General features: G+C 41.6%; 1 protein-coding gene across 1 annotated transcript in view; it reads right to left on the reverse strand.

The window, feature by feature from the left end:
- The window catches only part of jarid2b (jumonji and AT-rich interaction domain containing 2b), a 112755-nt gene extending 87168 nt beyond the window's left edge, over positions 1–25587 (reverse strand). The window contains exon 1 of the mRNA XM_008422063.2: positions 24951–25587. Coding sequence (XP_008420285.1) covers positions 24951–24995 — 45 coding nt within the window. The 5' untranslated portion in view covers positions 24996–25587. The remainder of the gene's footprint in view (positions 1–24950) is intronic.
- Between the last annotated feature and the right edge of the window lie 244 nt (positions 25588–25831).

Below are 25831 nucleotides of genomic sequence, written 5' to 3' on the forward strand. Positions count from 1 at the left end.
CACATTTATCCAAAATGTCACCAAACTGTGCCAAATGTGTTTTTTACATCAATACTGGGGGTTTGTTAAAATTAAATAGCTTATTACCATCTAATGACACTTTCTACATATAATATAACCATTGGTCATGACATTTACCCCATTTATATGCAAAATGTACCATTGTGCACAGTGTAATATGTATAATAATGATGATGTGAAAGCTCTTTCTTTGACTCCAAATAGAAAACTTTTATTGAAACAAGATAAAACAGTCAAAAATACTTTTTGAATAATTTAATGAAACAAGGAAACCCGGTCTGACGCACCACCGCAATGTATGCAGCATCACTAGTGAGTAAGAGCAGTGTCCACTTTCGCAGGGCTGTGATAAGTGGAAACTGAGGTCAGCTTTGAGTCAACATTGAGGGAGCTGTCTACCAGCACAGCACATCAACTGAGACCACAGAGCAAAAGGTACCTTGAACCAACCCCTCTTCATCGCTTTAGTCCTCCATCATTGTCATTTTGTCAAGTAATCCATTAGAGTGACTAATAGTTGGTGGTGTTTCTGCTGTCAAATCTGACAAAAAAAAAAAAGTTTCTGTGACTCAGACAAGCTGCAAGAGACAGAAGCGCTCGCAACCGCAATAGAGATTTTGATATTTACCACAGAGCAACTTGATATCAACAAAAAACTAGGGATGTGCTTCTCTATGGGTCTATATACTGGTTTGTCTATTTAAATGCACCCAACAGGAGTTTTTCCCCCCTCTTACCATAATTGCTACTCGTCTTGAGCTGGGAATGCTCAAGAGGACGGTTTAAGCCACAATGTCAAACCACAGGGCTTATAATATCGAAACCAGAGAACACATTTTAACCAAAGCATTGGTTTCATATTTATCAAGTTTATCTGCAAGGAACCTAATTAGAGGTCACGTCACAGCAGTAACCTTTGCATCATTGTAGCCCCGTTGTTGGAAATACCTTCACTTGCGTTTGCCTACGGAAAAAATAACCACAACAAAGCCCGACGACTTCATCATTACGCTCACTCGATTCAATAGACGCAGTGTCCCATTACGCTTGTGAAAGTTACGGAGTAAATCACTTATGTGGGGGAAGTGATGAGGGGAAAGCAAAGGGATGGCGAGGCGTTGGTGGAGGTGAATCCAGGTCAGAATCCCCTGAATCAGCCATTCATATCACTGTCATTATTGAATCCAGCCTAGAGGAAGTTTCCCCATGAGCCGAGAGTTTTATGCAGCTGTGAAGAACTGTGTGTGAGAATCAGCAAGAACGGAGCAGTTTCCTGTGAGCCAGGGAAAAACCTTTTGTGATTGTTACAGAATACGTTTCCATGACCACTAAAAACGACTGATGGCTTTCGTTGGTTGTGTGCCCTAATGACAATAAAGCCCTCACCACTGCAAACACTTTTCATTCTTAGTTCATATTGCTCCACCACTTGCTTTAACTTGTCAGCGAATTGTTTACCGAATGAATGCTTCTTATCCGACAAGGAAACATTTTCCCAGATTTCTTTTCCTTGTTATCATCAGGCAGTTTCTCCTTTTCCATCCGTCACACACTAAAGTTGGAAAAGTGCCAAAGATTACAAGTTGACATGCCCATTTCAGTAATATTAAGCACATTTATAAAGTCGGACAACATCTTTGTATTTTAGTTCCTGGTCTGTCCCTTTAAAAGGCCCATATGAAATAAACTAGGAAGACAGTGCAATCATGAGAACAGAACTGTTTTGGGACTGTAGAGTAAAAGTTCAAAATAATTTACATCACATTTATTCTGCCCCAAAATCTCAATACAAGTGAAAATTTTCCAAAAGAAAAATGTTTAAAAAAATTTGCAATCTGCCAACCAGAATTTACTTATTTTTTTGTCCATCTTTAACCTAAATAAATAAACAGCTACGTATTATAAACAGTTAAGCCACGAGTGATACAGTTTTTCAGAAAACAATGACATAGTACTAGGTGTGTTGACGGAGCGTGTGTTCAAACATTCCAGGAATTCCCACAGCTAAGAAATTTAGCTGGCCTCAGTAATATCATCCGAAGAAGAAAACCAGATAAAAAGGTATTTCAATGTGTCACAAAGAGTCAAAAGTAAATAATGGCACACAAATGCCATCACACTTTGGTTTCAGTATTGTGACACTGTGCTTGAGGTAGTATTGTAAAGCTAGGTGTGAAATCCACACTTGCTGAATTAGGGTACTGCAACTCTGACATTCTGCAAGAAAGGAGGGGGGGGACAGTCCCAGGAGGTGCTTGGGGATTTATTGACCGCAGGGGGAGTCAGGGAGTCTGGAGTTAACGAAGTGTCTAACCAGATCCATTGGGAAAAGAAGCAGAATTAGTACAGGGAAAGGCCACAGGGGAGTCTCTCATGTGTGTTCGCTTTGCACAGACAAACGCTGCTGTGCGCTGGAGACAGGTTAAGTGCCAGTGTCTGCACATGACGGAAGTCCAGCCAAAGAGCTGCCGCCCCAAACATCCTTTATTTAGAGAAAAGCCATTGATCTCCCTCCTCTTTCCTTCCCTTGTCTCATATTGGCTTTTTCTCTTCACCTGCTCCTTCTTGACCCCACCTCCAACCTTGAGTCTCTGTTCCAACTCTTTTTAATGCCTTCTAATGCCATCTTTCTTTGACACACCACACCAGTCAGCAGCTCTACCACTGAGGTTCTGTTTCTGCTCTGTGTAAGTTTATGGTTAGTGTGGCGGTTAAGCTTATTTGACTTGATGGTGTGCATGCAAACAACATGAAAATGCCTCCTTTAGATCTTTTTTTCCCCCCATTCCCTCCAAGATTGCTTTCCCACACACAGTCACAAAGTTTTCTTGAACTCCTGCTGTATGATGCAACTCTCACGAGGCCTCCTAGTTTTCCTCAACACAAAACCACTAAACTGTAGACTGTCAAGGTTCCCCTCTTTCGTTCATAACTACATACTTTATGCACTCCCTTGCATGGTGTCCTGTCACAAAGATGCAGTAATTCTCTATGCGAGTAGTGAAAAGGAAGGATAGACACTGAGGCCTTTGTGAGAAAAGTCAGCCACCCACACAGTACAAAAGCCTGCAAAAGGTCAACAAAATTAACTTTACCTTTTCATTCTGCAGCAACAAACAACTAAAAATAATAATGGAAAGAGACATTTACACACATTTTCCAGGCTTACAATTTAAAGGTTCAAATTGTCCAGTTTTTCCTGCCTAGACAAAGTTTCCCTCAATATGTTCATCCAAAACACACTCTAAAAGTCAACAATTTAGTTACAACCAGTCCCTGGACATGACAGAATTTAGTCAACAGGTTTCTCGTAAATGAATAACTACCAAGTTATTATTTTCTGGAACAGGAAAATATGATGGTCTGGCTAAAAAACTTAAAAACATTTGGTGTAAAATCGGGATTGTTTTTGTCAAAACCAAGGAATACCATTCAGGCCTCGAGAAAAATGCCCTTGTTTTTCCATGCCCTTGTTTTTCCATGTATACCAAGCTATGAAAATGAACTTCCGATGTAGTAGAACTTTAGACAAGGCATGTTTTCTAAACTGGAAATTTTCGGCTCCCTTCACGTCAGCAGCTTACATTCAAAAAGGACAGTTTTGTGATAAGTACAATCTATATTTTTTCTGTTTGTAGCGTATCCACAGAGGCCCACTTAGTACAAGAACACTATTGCTCTCTGTGAAAGAAGCCACAGAACGTGAAAAACTCAGTTTTTCACGCTTGTTTGTCTTTTTGTCTTGATTTCCAGTTTGAAGCTGGACATTTTTCCAGACTACCATTTTTTTTATATTTCTAATTTTTAAAAGTTTGATACAAGGGTACACCCTGGACAATTTAGAGAGACCAATTAACCCCTACAGACCTGCTTTTGGAGAGTGAGAGTACCCAGAGAGAATCCACACAGCCAGAGCAAAGGCAAAAAGCCAATGTGATGATAAGGGTAGGACTTGGCAAAAGAGAAAGAGAAACCATAACAACATGATATCTGGAGTAGTTTACAACAACAATGTCTATATCACAGTAACAACACACGTAGACCAAGACATTGAAAGTCAAATCTAGAAAATATATGAACAATTTGCATAAGGTTCCCTTAATACTAAAGTTCTGATTTATTTTCAAAAGAAAATTAATTCTCTTCAGGAGTGAAGAAGGTTCACCTGCTTCCATAACCTTAACCAGTTTACCGAGGAAATTATATTCTTAAACAGTCATCAGACCAAGATTACTAAAAACTCAGAGGACATCTTATTGGGTGTAGTTGCTGCAGGCTTTGAATGTGTAAATGGGCTTTTTAATCACATCAGCCAACACAAAACACACCCGCCCACTTTAACAGTTCACCTCAGAGGAGTGGAGGAGTACTTGTGACAGCGTGTGGCTTTACATCATCTCAGCTTTGCTCATCACAAAGACGGAGTACGTGTCGCCGCATTTACGATCAGGCCCACTATGCTGCTTCTCCTTTTCCACACCTCCACTCACACTCCCAGGTCACACCTGCTACTTTCCCGGCACAGTGAACGAGCTCCTGGGCTGATGGAAAGCCTATACGGTGAGGGCAAACACAGCTTCAAACAAACAACCCCCGCACCCCGCTCCAGCACACCTACGCACCCGTCACTCACTTCGTCTCACGTACACAAACACAAGCCCTCTGAAATTACCATCCACATGAAATAATGATGTGACTCGCTATATAGGCACGGCGTGGTGGCATTTCTCCCTTTGTTAGCCATGCATTAGTGGGATCGGAATCAGTAGAGCCACACGGGGGGAAAATGTCAGGTTTTGTACTTGAGTGTTCCTTGAAAGCACTGCGTCACATGCTAAAAACCTATCTGCTTGAAGCCAATTAGCTGGTTACTAAGCAAACTGAGCAGAATTTTGTTTTGCGCATCATTCCGAGGAGCTCGGCGGACAAAGATGCCAAAGGTTTCTGACGCAACTTGCTCTTTGGAAAACAGGCGGCATCGTCATAAGTTTCCCCTTCTGTGAGCTTTCGATGCTCTTTGTTGATGGAGGCCTTTTCTTGCCAGCTGCGTCATCTTGAAACTCTCTTGAAATCAGGTAACCTTCCTGTCAGAACAGCTGAGGAGGAGGAGGGGGTGGTGCAGGGGAAAGTGTCACGATGACAAGGATTTAAGCCCTATCTGTAGAGCGCTTTAAAAACACATTCTGCTTATGCAACTTATGTTGATGTGGAAAAGCAGTTTTAATAGTTTCCAACTCCACAATCTCCACACTGCAGGATGCTCAGAGAGAGTGAGAGAGAGACAGAGAAAGAGAGAGAGAGACAGAGAGAGAGAGGCCCGACACAATCTCTGGGGAAACCCTGAGCGTCTCTCACGCTGGTCTGAATAATTAACTCTTGATCTGTTTATGCTCCGGCCTTATTCGGAGCAGGTCGACCGTAGACTCGCTCCTTTTAAATCCTCCCGATTTCGTCTGAAAGCAGAGCACTAACACTGGGGCTGTGCGAAGACCTGCCACACACTTTCTCCTCTCCTCCAGAGAGTGAAAGTCTTTGTGGTTTGTGGCAACCATGTCATTTCAGTAAGAGCGACACGAGAGAAAGAATGATGCACGACGTCTCTGATCTGTTCCTGGATACCCAAAAACATGGGGATTTCTGCTAATTATGTACGCGTTTTTTTGAGTCTCCATGACGGGGGTAAGAGGAGATAAAATACAGAAATGATGAGAAACACTCAGAGCAGATGCTGCTGTAATGGGAAACATCAGAAAAAAGTTACAGTAAATGGGTGCTTGTGAGTCCTCTGAACTCTAAGAGCACAGATGAGATTTTTTTTGACAGCCCACACTGAAATTTTCAAGGTAGCCGACGGTATTGGTGAAAGGAAGAAAAACACTGCTTAGAATAAACCATCTTGACTCGAAAAACTGTTGTGTCGGATGAGCATCGGTCCTTGTACTTAAAATAGGCTCGGGCCTTTTACGGGTCTTTTAAAAGGATTTTTTTAAAATTATACTTCAAATCCACAGAAATGTTCAGCCACCGTTTCTACTGCGTCAAAGTGCTTTTAATGAGATGCCAGATTAAGTATCAGTGACTGAAGCTGTAAGGAACAGAGTAGTGCAGCCATAAAAAGCAGGAATGAATAATCTATGTAACATTATTTTAACAGCAGAAGAAATGATTATTGCTCTTATGTTCTAAATAAAAGCAATTAAAGAATCATAAAGTAACCCTGTGTAGCAGTTCATCTTCCTGACAAGGAGAGAGAGCAGCCCGACTGTCAGCTGGCTGAAAGCAAGCCATTACACTTTCTTATTTATAGAACGAAGACAAATTCAGCTGTTTAAAATGATATTGCGTTACGGAGACCTTTTTAGTAGAAAGCCTTAAATTCCGTCCTGTATATACACATGCATACATCAATCTGTTTTTTTTTTCAGCTTTTATAACACAGCCACAACAAATGTGGCTCTTGAATGCTGTATAGTATACCAGAGGACATTTCTCAGAAGCCATTACAGAGCAATCTCAAGCTCTGGTTTCACTTCCCATTAGCCATTCAGAACCATGACAATGCCCATGGGGGCCCAACTGTGCAGCCATGTCTGAAAGGGTCCAGACAGCCATCAGTACTTTGCTTTCCAGTTGCACAGATCTCTTCTTTTATCGTGTCGTTTTTTACAATACAACATTGATTGTGGACAGAATCAACTGTATAAATAGGTCTGGCATGAAAGCGTTTCCCATTATTTATGCAACATTTTTCATGTTGAACAGATGTGGCTTATTGTGAATCTTGGGAGTATTCAGGAACAAGAACGGAGTCCAGGTTCCTCTAGTCTGGAAAAGTATGGAATTGGATTTTAGTATGGAACTATTTTCTCTTCCAGACCTTTTCTGTATATCAGTGTCTAAATGTCGACTATCTTCGACTGTGTCTGCTCAATATTTTGTCTTTTCACACTTCTTTGTGGCTCACCTTTCTTCCTTGCATCATCCCACCTCTCCTTTCTGCTTTCCTTCCTTGTGTTCCTGTTACTTTTTCCTCTTGCATACCTTCCTTCTAGTCCTACCCTCTTCTCTTTCCCCCATGTGCTTTTAACTTCTCATTTACCTTGTTCAGTGCGTTACTTCTTTTCCTTCCGTGAATCCTTTCTTCCAGTACGTCTTTGCAGACTCCAAATGTAAAGCATCTATTCTGCAGTTCATAAAGCTTTTTGTGCTTTATACTTTAAAGTGAAAATTAAACAACTAAAAACTTGGGGAATTTGATTGTGGAAGATATCAAAAGAAGAACATGAAAGAAATGTTGGATGCCTGTAGTGTGCTCCTTGAATTGAAAACTGCATTTTTAAAGAGGAAATGGAATAAATTATACTAAAAATTTTGTTTTTTCCATATTTTGCCCTTGAACATTAACTCAATATTCATGTTAGGCTAGCCTCAAAACCAGAACTTCCACCACTCTGCCCCAGTCCCAGATTACCCATCAATCCCATTTCGTTCTCTTTGGCTCAGAGAGCCCACCAATCAGAAGACAGCACGACGAGGAGAAGATAGTAGATTGGCTTGTTGGGGGGAAAAGGGTGGAGCAGCTAAAGCCATCCCCTAACAACAGCACTGAGCTGTGAAATGAGTCTAAGAGATGGGGAGAATTCACTCATCTAGTTTCGTCCTCTGCAGCGTTTAGTTTTTCCCTTTTTCTCTACACTCACTTCTGACTTACGACTCGTGCCAGAGCCCTCCTGTTTTCCCTCTGCGTTTCTCCTGCACACTTGTTCCATCTCAGAAAGTGCTTTCCATATCCAACACCCCCCCCCTCCCTCTTCCTCTTCCTGCTCCGCTCGCCTGTCAGTCTGTATACGACTGCTGACTGCGAACGGAGCTCTGCCAGTGCTTCAGCTGTCACCCAAGCTCGCTGTCGCCGAAGCCGGGTGGGTCGGGCCGGCTGCAGGCGGAAGGAAGCAAGTGACACACTGTGTCACACACCAGTGCAAAACGTGCACACACACGTATGCACTTATACACGCATTACCAGCTCAGCTCGGGTTGAGCGGGGTCTCTTTGCTGACCTACTTCTTTATTGTCACTAAGAGGCAAAAGCAGAGTCCGCTCGCACTCCACATAAACTCTGCGAGAGAGCGGGGCCGCGAAGCCTGCACAATGCGAGTGTTCAGGAACAAGAAGGGGCCCCTAACCTCACGGTTCCCCCTCACTTTCTTCCCCCTGGTAGCAGGGGAAAACAGCTACATACAAAAAGGTGCCCCTTGTGCAGGCTGGAGGTGTTACCAACCAGCTCCAGCCTCAAGCAGCCATCTTGTCTGAATGTGTGAAAGATAAGCAAGTAATGAGTGCATGAATGAAAGGGGAAGAAATGACCCGAGAGCTTGTTTCATTATCAATCTTGCACTTTTTAAACTTATGCTTGCCTAATGCTTGTAGATATACAAGCATTAGGTATATTAAAAACAATTTAGTTTAAAAAACAATTGGTGTGAAAAGAATCATGACGAGCTTTCTTGGTTTAAGCATCCAATGATTAAATGATACAAGCAAAATGAAGCCAGCTGATTATGCCATGGAAAAAACTGGCTCGTTGACCAGCAGTGTGCAGCACATTTTCAGGTCTTTCATTAAAAGGACATCCACTCCAAAGACATGGATGAAACACTGTCAGCTGAGGGATATTTGCAAACATTTATGTCCAACATGACACAAAAAAATTATTGCTTCTTAAGCTGGGATTCAGCAACCTAATAAAACTCCTTAACAGAGGAGCAAAGTCCACATTCTGATGATTCAAAACGCAATAAAAAGGTTCAAGTTCCTACAGTAAATGCCATCTAACAGTTACATCACATCAGAGTTACTGGTGGTTCAAAACTAGAAAATAAACAACTGGTCTGAAGAAAGCCGCATCTTGAAGTGGCTTCCTAATTCAGTCCGAGGGTCAATATTCAGCATGTTGTAAAGGTATACCCAAATCTGAATAACTGAATTTAAAAAAAGGTTGCTGCCGAACTTGACATGCTAAGCAGGAAATTGCACCATTTTAAATCATGGCTTGGAGCAGGGATGTGGCTGCAACAAGACAAAAACTGTAAGTGTACACCAATAAACTACCATCTCTAAATGTGGCTAAATCATTTACTACAAAACAAAAAAGAAACTGCAAAAACCTGACTTTTGTGCCAAAACACGAAGAGATCTCTCACCGAGTTTTAACTGTAGTTGCAGGTAGTTTCCAGATAAAGCCTGACACTATCCCATGAGGATAGTATTACTATGGTGCAGCTGGGGTTTAATTAGAAGCAATGTTGAGGCTGGCTATGATTGAGTCTCAGCTTGCTCGTCTTAACGGTCCCTGAAGTGGAAATGGCAGAATATCCGTGAGGAACGAGAGGTGCTTCCCAGACGTACAAAGGCTTCCAACAAACACAGAGAGACAGACGACACAGGAAGCCCACAGAGAGAGGGGGAGCATGTGACCGTTCTTAGAAGATTCTCAAAAGCCCCCCTATGCTCTTCAAACCCTGACACTACTGTAATGATCACACCTACCAGCAAGAAAGAAACTGAAGCGAGGATGAAGGAAAAATAAGGAAGAGAGAAAAAAAATTGAGAAACTGTCGTAAGTTTTGAACCACCATCATGCTTGCAATTCCACAATTAGGAGGAAATATTTTATGAGACACACTAAATGAGAAACAATCATGAGGTTGCTGGATATCTGTCATTCATTTAGTTAGTGAGTCATATCATGATGGGTCAACGTTGGGTACGGTCACAATAAACTCTGCCAGTGAACGACAGCAGACTTCAAACATCCATCCATCTGACAAGTTTCTCATACATCAACTCATTCATTTATGGAAATCATATGCAAACTGGCTGTCAAGCTCTGGACGAATCTACAAGGCCTGGACGAAATTCATTTCCCTATGCGTGATTATTTTTGCCGCTTTCTGCTACACAAAGCAATGAGATCACTTGTTTATGGAACGCTTGTCGAGAATGGGGAAATGCACAAGCCGGGAGATCTCGGAAAGTGGAGGCAGTTGGGAATGGACCAGTTGCCGATGTCAAACTATTCAATCTCTTGTCCATCCATCAATTGTGTGTCGCTTATCTGAGCGTTTTATCACACCAGCGAGGATCTATGGCTTTTCTGGAGAGTCCCAAGAGTTTGTTTGGTCTGAAAACTTTATAATATGTCTGCTAAGCAACTAAATGTAGGTCGACTGCAAGAGGAGATAAACTGACTAAAACAACCTCCTGACACCGGCTTCTCATACTTGAGTTAACTGCCGATATACTTTGCACAACCTTATAGCCATTTTGCACCTCACTGATTGGTTGCAGAATACTTATATTACATGCATCTTGTGATTTTTTATTAGATCTGTAAAATGGAGTATTTATGCATCACCATGCAGTTTTTTTTTGTCTATTCATTTTTTGATATCAAATTCTAATTAATCCTTAGTTACCATTTTTGTTGCTTCTCATACAAAAAAAATGGCAGAAAATAAATCCTTGCATTATCCAATAAAAAGCAGAAAAGCAAAGAGGCAAAATATTTCTGCAATGCAAACACTTAATAGATACAACTAAAGTTAGTGGATATCTGTTCTTTAAGTTAAGTCTATGCACTGTATATATTCCAGGCATATAGTGTCATTTTACAGCACAATCGAGTAATTATGTTACTTTCAGTTGTTATAAAAATGCTGAATTAAAAAGAAAATTGACAAAGCAAATTGTGCCTCTGTCTCTTTAAGAAGCTCTTGCTCTTTCAGACACCCCGCCTTCCATCTGTCATCACAACAGCGATGCTCTATTAAGCCATTTACAACCGTTCTTAGTAGCACTGGACTGAGAAGTAGTTTGTACGATGAGCTCACCAGGTGTTTGCTAATTGCTGCTATCGCTAGTCTGGAGGAGCTGTGTGGGGAATGAGTGCTCCGTCAGGTGAAAGGTCAGCTGGAGACTGCATCTCTGAGGAACCGTGAGAGAATGAGTGTCTAGGCATTCCCAAACTGTTGCCATGGGAGATTTAAGGATGAAAGAATCAGCGCAGCACTCCATGTATGTTTTGATGAGAGGATAATGTTAAAACACGATAAAATGCTCAAAAAAACTTCGATTTTTGCAATACAGCCTACCTTCCCCTCCAATATAAGTATCCGTACTGTTGCAGCTCTTGGGTTTAAAATTTTTCGTAAATATGCCAATGCATTCCAGACTACATTATGTGAAAAGCTGAAAAACAGCTAAATGCTGTTGCCGTCAGTTTAACACAGAGACAAGAATCAACTGACTATTATACAAAGAGCAGCAGCTGGAGGAGCCGGGGGTGGTGGGTGATCATGTACAGCTAGGAATTCTGGGCCTCATGTCAGCAGCTGACTCTGGATCTGGAACAATAAATATCTAATCCCCGTCATGTAACGAGGCCAGTGTGCACCTCTGGACCCAATAAATCAATCAGGGTATCCCCCATGTAGGTGTCCCTCGCTGCAGCAAGAGGAAAATATCTGGAGTAAAAAAAAAAAAAAAGCTACAACAGCGCAAGTAAAAAAAATAAAAAATAGACTGAGTTTGGAAACAACAATGGCAATCCAGAGGAATGAGGTGGGGGAAACCTGGTTTATTTTCTGTCACCGTGGCTCATAGGTCCATTTGAAATAATATGTCAGCAGGTTTCCTAGCTTAGCCGAGTCCTGTCCACAGTCTGAGTTTTAAAATAATACCCGTTATTACTGTCCGACTGTTCGCTGTGAAGCTTTAACAATCAGTCTGACTTGTGATCAAGCAGCTGATTGGGAGGGAGACCGCTGCGTAAACTCGTACAGACGCCAACATTAAAAAGCCAGCGTAGACCAATTATATTCCGATCAAGCTAATCAATGTCACAAGCGTGACCCCAGAGTGTGTGCGACATGTGCCATTTCTCAAATCTCTGCCACATAGATTTCCATCTAACTGCAGCAAACGCGGCGTTAAAGGCGAGCCAGCGGCAGTCACAGCTCTGACAAATTCGTCCCTCCATGAAAATGAGCAGTGGATAGATTTCGGCGTGCAGCCTGCCAGAACTACGGGAGGGAGACTAAATGATTATGTTCCAACAACACCATTCCCGCTCACAGAAAAACAACAATCAGGGTTCTAGGTAGGATATTGCGGCCGCATAAAATTAAAGGGGAGTGGGAGCGAGACAGACAGGGGGAGGGAGGTTGATTTCATGGAGATAATCAGAGCCTGCAAGCATGTTTGACTGTTTGTCTCCAAATGTGCTGCTGGGAGAGGCAACCTGCAAATAACAGGCAGCACTATGTGTACGTCATTTCTATGTCAGAGTTAACAGATGAACTAACAGATGAACTAACTAACAGGAAGCAGGCTGAGGTGATAAGGAGATAAGATTACCATTAAGTGTAATGGTTAATGGAAGCTAATACAGACAACAGAACAGTCAGCTAGTAGCCCAATGAGGGACAATTAGCAATCAGCCAGGTTGCGTTAGTCCACTGATCTTTCTATTTTTATTTTTTTCTGTTACTATTATTTTCAGCCATGTTGGTTAGATACAAGCACCCACACAGAACATGAATATGCCTCAGCCCCAAAAAAAGACCAACGCCGCAAGCTAATTTATTTCAGTCAAAAGGAGAACTCTTGAAGAAAACAATTTTATAAAATAAAAAAAGCTCTCACAGTCAGAAAGGCATTGTAAATGATTAGTCATCCGGCGAGTCAACACAATTGTGACTTTTGTCACAGTTCATTTACAAATGAAAAGAAAAATATTGACAGAGATTTTTTTTAAAAAGAATTTTCACTTGAATCACGGTGTGGTGATTATACTAACCCTGTAAAACTCAATTTTCAGAAAACTTTTCTCTATAGAAAAAAAATTAAATAAAAATAAAAGACATGCCCACCAAGAGTTTGAGGTTCTGGATCTAAACTGAGATGCACAGAAAAACAGTTTGCAGACTGGAATCAGTTCATTTCCAGCATGGCCTGTCCTGACCGATGACCAGCCAGCTGGAAGCTTTAAAACCCATCTTCATCTTCCAACCCCTGAATGCACCATATGCAGGTGCTTCCAAAGCACACAGAAAATGCCACCTCTTTCTGTGTGAAAAATTCTGCGTCTCATCTACAAATTCAAATTTCAGTCTAGCAAAGAAAGATTAGGAAACAAAGCCAGAAATATTTCAAGAGAGGCCTTGAGCAGTAGGGCTTACACTGAGATCATGATAACTGTTAGTCAGAGTCTGCACAAAGAAAATGGGCAAGAAGTAATTAAATGATTTCAGCTTGTAGTTCGGACCAAATCTGAATTTCTGCACTTGAATTCTTAACCATTAAAACAGAAATGCTTCATTGCTTTAAGAATCAAAGAAAAGCAAACCGTAAAAGGAAATTGAAAACAAAAAAAAATAAAATAATAGAAGCGAGCAGCAAGGGAAGAGCAGAAAGAAAAGGAGGATAAAAAGAGAGGTAATTAATAACAGCCCTGATACAGTGGGGACAAAGAGTGAAGTTGATGCATGAGGGGCAATTAGATGGCATCCGTGGAGCTACACAAGACCGATGCACTCCCAGTTTTACAGCATCTACTGACGCTCGGGGGATGACGACCAAAGAGGAAGCTAGAAACGGGAAGTAAATTGAATTATTTTCAGGCCAAGACAGAGAAGAATCTCATGAAAATGTCAATATTACACTAGTGTAAATTACAAAAGCTACAGTCAATGCGCAGCCAATTGATTATGATAGACCCGACACTTACTTTGATTTTAAGTCACATGGCCTGCTAGTAGCTGTCAATTAATTGGATAGCTTCGTTACTGCGTGCGTTTTTCTGGATTAAATGGATCGTTTGGCATGTAAATGCTCACAAAGAACAAAGCTTCTTACAAACATCTGAAGTGATTCACTGAACGGGAGGAAATCGTGGGGTTTTCTGTTTTTTAAAACATCAAAAAACAGAAGCTGCGAAGGGACTAGTCCCCCAAAATTCTCAAGAGATAAACGCGAAACTCAGCATTTATCATATGGTTTTTTTTTTCTCCTCACTTTGTTTCAAGTTGTAAGGTGCCCAGTAGCACGCACAAGATGCTTTGACTCAAAACAGAAAAAAGTCACAAAGGCTTATTTAAATGGTTTACCGACAACAGCCCTTTGGATCAGTCAGTCATAAGGACACAGAAATTCATTGGAGAGACTCTATCCACCACTGTTTGATTTCCACATCTTAAATGTTGCCGATTTATGTTTCAATCAATATAATCTAACTGTACATATTGCTCTTCCAGCCAGTGGAACATGACGAGGATTAAAAACGTCATGTGTGACTTCGCGCTATGACTAATCTGAAATTCCACTCTCAATTTCTGCGTCTGAATGATGAGGCGGCTTGTTCAGAATGAAATTTATTGTCAACAATGGCAAATTAAATAAAAAGGTCCGCTGTCAGGAAACAGTCAGCCGTCACGAACTGCGAAAGTAACCAGCCTCTTATGACTAATTCTGTATTATTTCAAAATTCGTCACAACATCTGGGCGATACGAGGAAAACCGATGACTAAATGAAGAGCTCGAATTGGCAAAAAGTCGTGTTATCTGTTCTCTGAAAGAGGGTGACTTACTCATTTCTAATGTATTTTGTTTTCTGCTACCAGCTTTGCGTCTTTTGGATGAGTTCGTTGGAATTCCTTTTCACTTAACAAAAACTTCGTGTGCAACCTGAAGGATGTTTTCCTCGCTCAGAAATCTCGTCAACGTATCGGTTTCCATTCAAACCTGTGGGGGAGTAGGTGGGTGGGGGGATAAACAAGTCCCCTTACCGACACAAGCACTCGTCTATACAGTAGGCAGAGTGGTAGAGTGTTACCGTTAAACATCAAAGCATTCATTGTTTTTGCAAAAAAAACACTAACTTTTACCCGCCTTATACGTTTGTACGTGTAGACATACACATGTGTGGTAGTCGGCCAGGTTTAGAGTCGATAACCTCATTTCCTATCCGGTTCCTCAAACAACTGAACCTCAAGACACAAACATTACATCACTCCCTGAAGCGACTGTCAATGGCACATCTTAGACAAAATGCCTTACACTGAATGTCGTCACTGCAGATATTTCACACGGCGGTGTGCTTAATTAGATTGCCTCCATCCTCTATGGGTGTACTTTTTCAACGATCTGCAAATTCCAGGCCTGGTCCGCAACCCCCCAGGGCCGTGTGATGTTTGATCCGGGGCCAGAGAAGGCCAGCCAGACATTCAAGCCCGGGCCCTGGCGCCCTTCCCTCGGTGCAGCTTGCACTATAGCTCCCTGCTGTGAGGCCTGGAGGAAATCACACTGCCTACAGAATTGTAAAAAAAAAAAAAAAAGGCTCTTATCTGTTGAGCGGGGGTTAAAGCAGGGGGGAACAATACATTTTACATCCAGCCGACTTCTCTCTGTGGAAATGCTTAAGAAGTACCTATTGCTTTGAGAGAAAAAAAAAAATCAATACGCAAAAAAGGGAAGAAAAAGAATCAATGCTGCGTTACCGACTTATTGTTTCACACCTTTTAAAAATACTTTACACCTACAGGAATAAAATATTTCAACAAATAAAAGAAAAGCCTAAGAATTTAATTAATACGAATGTTACAGCTCAAATGACGATTAATGGCGAAGACAAGTTTTAAAATAATTCTAGAAGATCATTAAAATTGACGGATGAACACAAGATGTTAGAGTGTAAAATATCATTAATACAGCCACACAATTTTAGGAAATCATGCAATTTGCTATAAAGATGTATTGTATACTTTTTATCCTGCATGAAAGCAAGAAGTGCCACCAAACATAACACAGGCAAAGAGAATCTGAATACTAATAAAACATCCAGCCAACACCTATTACAGATGCAACAACTGATGGAGTGAGGGTTTACAGATCCCGACGTCCTGAACCGCCGGCTAACCGTTAGCCGGCTAACCGTTAGCTGGCACAGTAACGATGTTGTGACTGCCAAGCAGCTGGATAAAACTTAAGGTTCCCAGGCACTCGGGTGTATTTCACTCTGCAAATGTCTGTGTGTACTTGAAGCGAATGTCTGCCAGATATGTCCACACAAAGGTAAAATTTTGTGTTGCAAGGCAAAACAGTGTTCACTTCAAACCGTTTTGTATGCAACCCCAAGCTTATAAGCCACAAGGATATGCAGAAGCCAGACTGCCATTTTGTGTCGCTCTATCAGGTGTGCCTCGCTGTCCTGGTGGATAGGCACACAACTGGCTCATAATACTTCCTAGTACCTACTTGGAAAGCGGGAAATTAAGGAATTTGTTGCGAGAAACGTACGCAATCGGTATGCTCGTCGATGAAACCTCAACTGCCTGAGAGTGCGGTGCTCACAGAAGCCGCACAGTACGCCAGAGTTTGAGAGCCTTACGTCAGCATGTAATGGCTGGCCAATGCTTCTCGGCTAACAACTATAAAGAAAATAGTTTTGTGGATTTCTGTATTGTTGACCAAAAAGAAAAAGAAAAACAAACAAAAAAAGCAGAAAAGTGATTAGCAGTTTTCCCAAAATATTGTGGTAATTTCATCCTGTTCTCACGCTGCCTTCCTCACGAGCTGGAAGAATCTTAACAACCCTAAAAATTGTACTTAAAGTTCCATGGCACAAAACACAATATCTTATAAAATAATAAAGTAGAACCTGATTCATCAGCCAAAGCGGGACGGTGCCAAAAAGGAACTGAGCTGAATATCCAACAGCTTATTAGCGGTAAGAGGAAAAACTGCTTCGTCGTAAAAGAAATTATTTATAGATTACTGCTCTTGGTAGAAAGCTTGTCAGATTGTAACACATAACAAGAGCCTTTATGAGTGTACTCTGAATAGTTAGATTATTATGATCCCTGCACTGAACTCATGATTCTGTCCATTTTCTTTGTGGAAAAATATAACATGTCAGCATTTTACCAAAGCCAGAAACATTGTTGGGATTTCCTGATCTTAGAAGCACGATTAAATATTTTTACATTACGCAGACGCGTGGGTTTGACAGCAAACCTGACATTTTCGGCGCAGAGAAAAGCGTGTAAGAGAGGGGGGGATCAATACTTGACTGAGCCTCTGCTCTGCTGCCTCATCCCCCGAGGCTTAATTCGCTGGATGTTTAAAGACGAGCGATTCACAATAGGGGATCAGATGGGATTGACCACGGGATGAAAATGTGAGGAGTGTTTATTAAACCGATGTCGCCGAGACTAGGAGCGGTGGGTGAAGGTGCAGCCGAGATCGTTCAAGAGGTTGTCCAAGAGACACTCGTAATGGTTATTAACAGCTAATGCCCGTCTAAGCTGCAATCGCCTGGTGATACAAGAAGGCTACAAAACAAGCTAACACCTCCCCTTTAAGCTTTAAAGCATGGGAATCAAACCTGAATGTTGAGAAACAAAACATGAACACTAAAAGACTGATAATATCACAAGCAGGAATAAAATACATATAGTACTTTAAGAAGAAATAAAATTAAAAAAGAAACTCGTCTCCTTTGACCCCAGAATTGCTGAATTGTCCTTCAAGGGCCTATGTAAAGTCCACAAGGCCAAAGCAAAGACAAAGCTAAAGTGTTGATTCAGCTTCATGGGGATACTGAACGGATAAGCAGCGGCAACCACACACACACACACGGGCGCGCGCACGCGAATATGGATGAGTGAGCATGTGTGTCCGCAGACATACAAACACATGCAAGCAGCCTTTCAGAGCCTGACCAGCTGTCCTACCCCCTCCCACTCTCCCATTCCCATCTCCATCCAAACCTACGAGAGGCCGGAGGATATAAATCACTCGAACGAAGACGTGCACAGAGGGAACACAAGTGGTGTACGTGACACACACAAACCTACATCGCTGAGTCCGAACTTGCCTTGCTTTATCTACCAGCGCATATGCAGTCAAACACACCTACGCGAGCTTTTACACACACATTGTATAACAAAGAAAGTCACGCCCAGTTTATGGCATTACGCATGCAAATAGCTCACACAGTTTATGTGTGCGCAAGATACGGAGCAGAGTTGGCCTCAAAGTCAATTTATCTCACCTACTGACTCCAGGTGTACGCTTAATGACCTGTGTGTGTGTGTGTGTGTGTGTGTGTGTGTGTGTGTGTGTGTGTGTGTGTGTGGTGTGTGGTGTGTGTGTGTGTGAGAGAGACGAAGAGATCAAGCTTGGTGCGAGCACCTGATAAGCAGAGAAGGTTGTATTGCATCACAAGAGACTGGGCTCTGCATTACATAATGTGGAAAACTTAAGAGAGTAAAGGTTGCTGGTGTTGATGAACCGTCCTTTGGTCATCCAAACTGAAACCGCTGGCCTCTGGGCGCCAGCAGGGAGGAAGTCAACTCTCCTGGCAGAGGCACACCTTGTAGATCATTTTCCCATAAAAGCCTTCGCTGCTTTCAAAATTGTGTTTCTACAGACACTAAAGCTTGCTTCTGATAACGCAATGCTATGAAAAATCTCAAAATGTACAAGTCAATTATGATTCCTTTGTTTTAATCTTAAAGAAAAAAATGAGTCAAGTTGTTTAAAACCACATTTAAATCCCAATGCGATAGTTAAAAAATTTATATATATTTTACCTTTTAAAAAGAGTTGTCTCGTTTTCTGATTTTGGCACCCATCAATCATCCTTGTAGCGCCCAGTCTTACAACATTCAGGCGCTATGGTAACTATGTGAGCTTCGTCATAAACCCACCCTCGTAACCACCAGGAGGTTAGAGTAACTACGCAATCAGCTTTATATCATTAAGCTGCTACAGTAACTACAGGCTATATTCCGATATCACCCTTGAGCACTGCGGCTTTTTCAGCGAGGTCTACTCCGGCTAGCTCATGCTAAAAACAGAAAGACTGATACAAAATGTGGAGCTTTTGACAAGACGATCTTTTATCTAGAGTCATTTAAGTCAAACGTGAGCACAATTTATGAAAAATAATATCCGACCTATTCTCAGGAAATTAACACCAGTTAAGGGGTTAATTAAATTATAAGCCTAAACACATGACTTTTATTAAATTTTAGAGATTTATTTTGTCCAGTGAGTCGCATACATATACAGATTAAGAAAAAAAATTACGCTTAATTATCCAACTTCAAAACTTGGTTCTGCTGCTCATAGGTGCTATTTGGGAAAATCATACCTGATCTGGAGGCCAAAAGCAGCAGTCAGGCGGTCCCCCTTTTTATTATTTGAATGAGTGTCTATTTATATACACTCATCACTAAGTTGAAAACATAAGTTTTGATGTGTCAGGTGAAAGATAAAGAACAAATTCTGATTAAAAGTCTCCAGAAAAGCCTTTATTCTACAGTAATTCTGATCTTTATCTATGGAGTTTGGAAAGAATCCTGGAACCTCAATTATTTTTCCCTGCTCATCCCCTTGTGGAAAATAACAATTCCTCACTTTTCGAGACTCGATGGGAGCACTGAGTGGGCAAGCCAACTTTACTCCTCAGAAATGTCTCTGGCAGAAGCAATTGAGCAAGGCCAGAGTGATGCGAAGCTGGGCCTGCAGCGTGGGAAGGCTGCTTCCTCACATGAACCACAACAAGTGATGTTCACCAAACTGCCAAATTTAATTATTTAGCATGTGTCGCTAAATAAGAGGAAGAGATGAGACCGACTAGGTCCGATTATGCGTTCTGTGTTTCCCTACAACTGAGGTTTGTTTTGCTTCTTTTTTTTATTCTTTTTTTTTTTTAGCTCTTTGGAAATCCAAATGATAGATTCTTGTCTTGTTTGGAAACTGATTCTCTCTCATGCTGATAAATACAGCACGGTCATGGGAAGGGTAAACTGACTAAGCAAAAAACACGCCCATGAGGATGACACCCATTTCATAACTGCCTTTCGTGTGTGCCACGTGGAGTGCAACCATAGTGAATGTATGGTAGTAAAATAAACAGGCTGTAAAGCACCTCTTTAGCCAAAGTGCACTCAGCTTTGCCCTGGTAGCCATAGTGACAAAGGGGTTGCAAAGTGAACCCTGCCATGTTGCACACGTGAGGAGGAGAGAGATTATGAAAGAAGAATTTGCATTGAAACATAAGGTGAAATGAAGCGCACCGAGGCCCGAGCACGGCGAAAAAACAACCCCGCAACCCTCTCCTTCGTGGGCCCGCATGGGGCCCACATTTCATTTGGACAGGCCAAAGAACGCCGGAGCGAGACAGAGGGGACACAGAGATAAAAAGAGGAAAAGGAGGAGAAGAGAAGAGGGGCTTGGGGAGGGGGGTGGGTTGAGTCTGTGGCTTCGCACTCCCCCGGCTCTCTATTTTTGTTTCCTCTTTTTGTGCGAGCTCCGGCGCACACACTCGCGCAGCGCAGTGGATTTTCGACTTGGTCCTCATCAGTTGTGGGCCTGATGAAACGAACACTGACAGCCTCTTTACATTTGTAAAGGCCCCTGCAGCAGCTGGGCTTGTCACACACACACACACACACCCACGCACACACACACACCTAAAGGCTTTGAATCTGAGGCCTAGCCCGAGCTTGGGCCAACAGGAAGAGTCGACTCTGCACAAAATGGCCCTGGCCGCACTGAGCTGCACTCCGCTGCGACTCTCGCTAACACGGATAACCATCCACACAATATGTGTCATGTTTTGTTAGACAGAACAACACCGCCCCGCGTCAGTCTTTGATACCTCATTCATGACAAAGTTTTTTACCTTTTAACCACAGGCTTTGTAGAGTAAAAATAATAAAACAAACCTACACAAAATGCAGTTTTCCACCTAGATTTTTTTATTTTTATTTAAATTGACAGTGTATTTTACTTCAGGAGGTATTAATGTGTCTAATCATAATCATAGCCAAGCCCTGTTTGCCTTAATTATATTTTAAATCATTCAAAATTTTAATATCAGTGGCAGACAGCGAGTGTTTGTTGGGAGCACAAGGTGGGGGTTAAGGGGCAACAACTCACACTTGTGTTTCAGGGGAAATGGTTAAGCCAAGCATGTATAATTGTCTTACGCTAATTAGGGGGAGGCAAAGAGAGGGAGGAGGGGTGGAGTGATCCGTATGGGCCAGGAGTCCCGTCTCAAAAGCCTGGAGAGGAACTCCTGGAGCAGGAATCTACACGCTTGGTGGGAAAGAAAAAGACAATTAAAAAGTTTTTTGTTTAAGACCTATTTTGGTCCACCACATCTGCAAAAAAAGAAAAATAAATGTCTAGGCCTTAAAAAAAGAAATCATGTCATTTCAGAAAGGTTTACAATAGCCGTTCTATTCTGGATCTAGCTTAAATTTGGATTCAAGCGACTCATCATTTCCTCAAACATCCAGTTTCCATTAATGCAGGGGAAGATTTACACACATGGCCTAGTTAAAAAAAACAACAACTTATCTTTGCCGTCTGTAATCAAACTCCTCCTTCAACAAACAGCAGCCAGTTTGAATTAATCTCAACTAACGTGAATGAAACTGCTCGGTCACGTCACAGTGTATCAAGTAACTACGCTACGACCCAAAAAAATAGGAACAAAGATCAAGCTGTTCTTCTGTCAGCCTTTCCAAACATCTGTCTCCTTCAAGTCGCCCCACATTTGCGCTGCTTTCCAATAAAGGCTGATACATCAGCACATTGTGTTACTGACACCGAGGTGCTGAAAGGAAACAAAAAACATCTGGTGGCCATAAGAGGTCATGCATGCAGATGTGCTAAATCCCTATAAAAAGAGACTGGTTTTTTGGGGGTTTTTTTCTTGTACACTTTTCTAAAAAAAAAAAAAAAAAAGTAGTGGTAAATTCAAACTAGTTAGTGCCAACTATAAGCTACTAATTCAGTATTTTAATGTGACACTTATGAGGTACAGTCATGTGGCCATAAACTGAAAAACAGTCTTCAAGAAACTATTACTCTGGCTGCAATGGAGCATTAATGTTTCTGCTTTCAGATATAATGTTGCTCATATAAAACTGTTGCTCAATTTAGCAAACTATTTCGTAATACTGTTAACTTTTTGGGGTTTATTGTGGAAGTCTGTTGGCCAACAACAAGACCAAAGCTTAGAAATGGGCTAACAGCGACCGTAGCCCAGTATCCCAATGTTTTGAGGTTACCCCATTTTCTTTTAATGAACAGTTGTTTTGAAAGTAACGTCTAATATTGTTCCAAGCAAAATATCTTATCAGGTAAGGCGTTTCAATCTGTCGAACCTAAGCAATCTGCAGCAATTTGATAACAGTGAGCCCTACGTATGACTAAATCTGCAACATTGAACAGAACATACACACCTCCTTTGGTTTTGTTTGTTCTGTACTGTTTTGGAAATGGTTGTATGACCACATGAAGGTTTGACATAGTTAAATGGATGAAGATATTTCTAGAAATGATGCAGTTTTAAACAGATAAATTCAAAGAAACTATTTTCATGTAGACAAGAGGCCTATGTGTTCCTAACTAAAACATCAATTGCAAATTGTACGCATAAAACAATTTCTCTTGGTACTAAGGATGTCTAATTATATTGTTTTTCATTACTAGACATAAAAAGTCATAACTTTTAAGAAAAGGAACTGCAATCCTGAGACAGTAACAATAAATGATCTGTGCAAAGCACACAAACTGTGGTAAAAAAAAATAGAATAAAATCTTATTTTCTGTTTGTACTATTTGTCCACTGTTTGTTCCATTAGATTGTTGGTAATCCACTTAAAAAAGGACTTAAACCCAGTGTACGCTGTGCCTCCAAGCTGCCCGGTGAGATAGCTACAGCCTTAAACCGGCTTCCTTACGCCAGTAGGTGATGCAGTGAGTCTGTGTTCTCAACTGGTGGAGAAATTCACTATTTATCTGAGCTAATTTACATTTATAGTAAGTTGAGTTTTCGCAGTCAAGCAAATGCTGAATTAAATCAAGATTGCTAAACTAAACATGACAAATACGTTGGATAATAAAGCTCACAGTATGCTAATCAGCTATAGGTGTTGCTAGATGGTGGCAAAGTGCTTGCAATACAATGCTTGGTATGTGTGGAATGTTCACTTTTTTTACGCCCCCGCCAAAGAAGGCTTTTGTATGAGACACAAAATTTCTTTCCATTATGACCTACGAAGACGTCACACTAACGTGTGAACTGATTGAGGAAATCACAGAACTTCAGCCTACGGTAGTTTCTTCAGTGGCCATGATGGTTGCAAACAGATTATTTTTTCTTTTTAAAGAGATTGATGGAGTAAATGTACTTGTATGTATGAATGTGCGTCTGTCGTCAGTTTTTATCACTAACCAGATGACACTTTCATTTTGTTGTACATCCTACAATAATACTAAAGGTAACAACTGAATGTTTACTAAATATGATTAATGGAATTCATTTGTCCTGTTCAGTGGCATTCTGATTAGAACAGTTTCACAACGAGGAATAAACACCACCTAAAAAAAAAAAAAGTGACAAAATTTTGTGGCCATCTCTAGTTGATGGGGAACCAGAACCGTCTGTTGCCCAGGGGCCTACATCCTGCTAAGACCGACCTTGCCAACAAGAGGAAACACTTTTTAGAAACACTTCGAATCGTGTACTGGGGTTGTGATATCAGCTAAGAAGGTTTAGGACAATGCAACAAACTTTAAATCTTCAGTCACTAAGGAACCATGCAAGCGTGTACTAGAAACAAACCACACAATGATGACATTCACGCTTTGCGAGGTTTTAAAGCAATGAACGAAGAGACGGGTATTTGTCCAAAACGCGCAAGGACGCGAGTTAAAAAGCCAACACCAGGCGGAATAGTTCCGTTTCACAGGCCCCCCTTCCCCATAAATTCACCAGAAAGAAAATGGTCGCTTCGTGCATAAGCCTCTGCAATGCGACTGAACTGAACACAGCCTCTTTTTTAAAAAAGACTGGGTCGTTGAAGAACACGGTGTTCAAACGCCATAGGCCGCCTATAGCGGTGTTGAACGTAAATTATGAGTCCAAACACCGGTAAGCTAAGCACCTCTCTGTAGCATTACAGAAAAAATGGAGTTGCGCTGCTGCAATATACATCTACTCCTTCGCAGAGGTCACACAGAGAAGATTGGAGGAAAAATACAGAGCGTGGTGGAGTCTAGATGTTAAAATGGACCAATGAACACCATAAGCACATATAACCGCGTCCATTTGTCGTGTGTAAGTGTTGGAAATTGGGTGAATACGCAGAAAAGCATGACCCTCTTTTCCTGCTGCTCTGCCTGACTCTTTATGGAGAAAATTAAAGAGCCACAGCAGTCCGGCGAAACGTGTCGCCCCATGCAGCGAAAAAATAATAACCAAACACATCCCCTGCCACAACACAGTCTCCTTACACGCGTTTCTGCAATGAGAATGGGCTTTAATTGTTAAATAATTCGCTGCGAAGATAGAAACGCTCAGCATGGGACGAAATGGAGCAGAGCTATGGCCGACAGGCTCGTCTTCTCCGAGCAGCAAGAAGCGAGGAGCGAACAAAAAACGATGGGGGGGGAAGCCTTTCCTGAAACGTGTTTGCAAAATTGTTACTATTTAAAACATTTCCCACCCTTACGTCACAGCACAGACGCAAAGGGCATCCCTTCAGCACAGGGAAAACGAAGCAAAATGAGCAAAACAGTCCACCTTGAAGCAAAGCAGAAAGCCCTGAAACATGTCTGATGTCGAAGAACCCGCTGGAGCTCAGACACTAAATAAACACCACAGTCTCTTTATAGCACAACTATGTCACTGTTTAAACTTCCCATATGTTACATTTTAGAGGATATTCGACTCAGACAGTGCATAATTGCAACCTTCACAGCCCCCGATGAAAAAGTTTATGCGTTTTCACAAAGGCAAACTTGAATAGATTTCGGCGAGCATTTCAAGCAAACACAATTCTACTTACGTATTTCTTCTGGATGATATTCCTCTTAGGTCTTTCCTTGCTCATTATGCAATCCTCCAAAAGTAAAATGTTTGGCTATAGAGAGAATGGCCACATGAATTTCTTTTCTTTCGCTCTCGCCTCTCCGGGGCTCCACCAACAACTGACTATTTAAATCCCCGGCTCTGTGAGGAAAAGCTCGCTAGCTCTTGCAGAATCCTTCCTTTCGGTGTTTCCTTATGGGTTTATATAGAAATCCCAGGATTCAAGCTTCAGCGACGAGCAGAGACGGACCGGACCCGAACTCATTCAAGGATAACATAGTCAACAAAAAAAAGAAGACAAAAAACAAACGCACAACAATAAGTTCCATTCGCCCGAACGGCTCTGCTTCTCGTCTCTCCCCGATCTCTCGCTCTTTCTCTCTTTCGCTCGCTCTTTTTCTCTCTCTCTCTCTCTCTGTGTGTCTTCACGCACATGAATACCGCTGAAGGGGTTTAAATGTAGCCGAGTCACATCTTTATTCAAACGAGTAACAGCAGCGGGGAAAGAAAAATGAATAAATAAAAAAATGAAAACAAATAAAACGTTTGTCGTCGCGTCTTTTCTAAGCTGGAGCCTGCGGTCGTCGAGAGAGCTCTCCAGCGGCACTGCTCTGCCTACTGAGAGCAGCTCCTTTCTTCCTTGCCTCAGCCTATCACAGCCCCCCTACCCAGTGGCAGCTCTAGAAAATTTTACATGGCGAGGTGGGGGGGCAAAAAAAAAAAGTGGCAAGAGCTCTAGGCATGGTGACTACGCTGGACCCCCTCGGTGTACTATACAAAAAAAAAATCTACTTTAAGTAAAAAATAATCAAGAAGATATCCACAAAACACTTTGTTGTCACTGTCTCTTCTATGAAA

This window comes from Poecilia reticulata, linkage group LG11 (assembly GCF_000633615.1).
Source record: "Poecilia reticulata strain Guanapo linkage group LG11, Guppy_female_1.0+MT, whole genome shotgun sequence".
Taxonomy (NCBI): domain Eukaryota; kingdom Metazoa; phylum Chordata; class Actinopteri; order Cyprinodontiformes; family Poeciliidae; genus Poecilia; species Poecilia reticulata.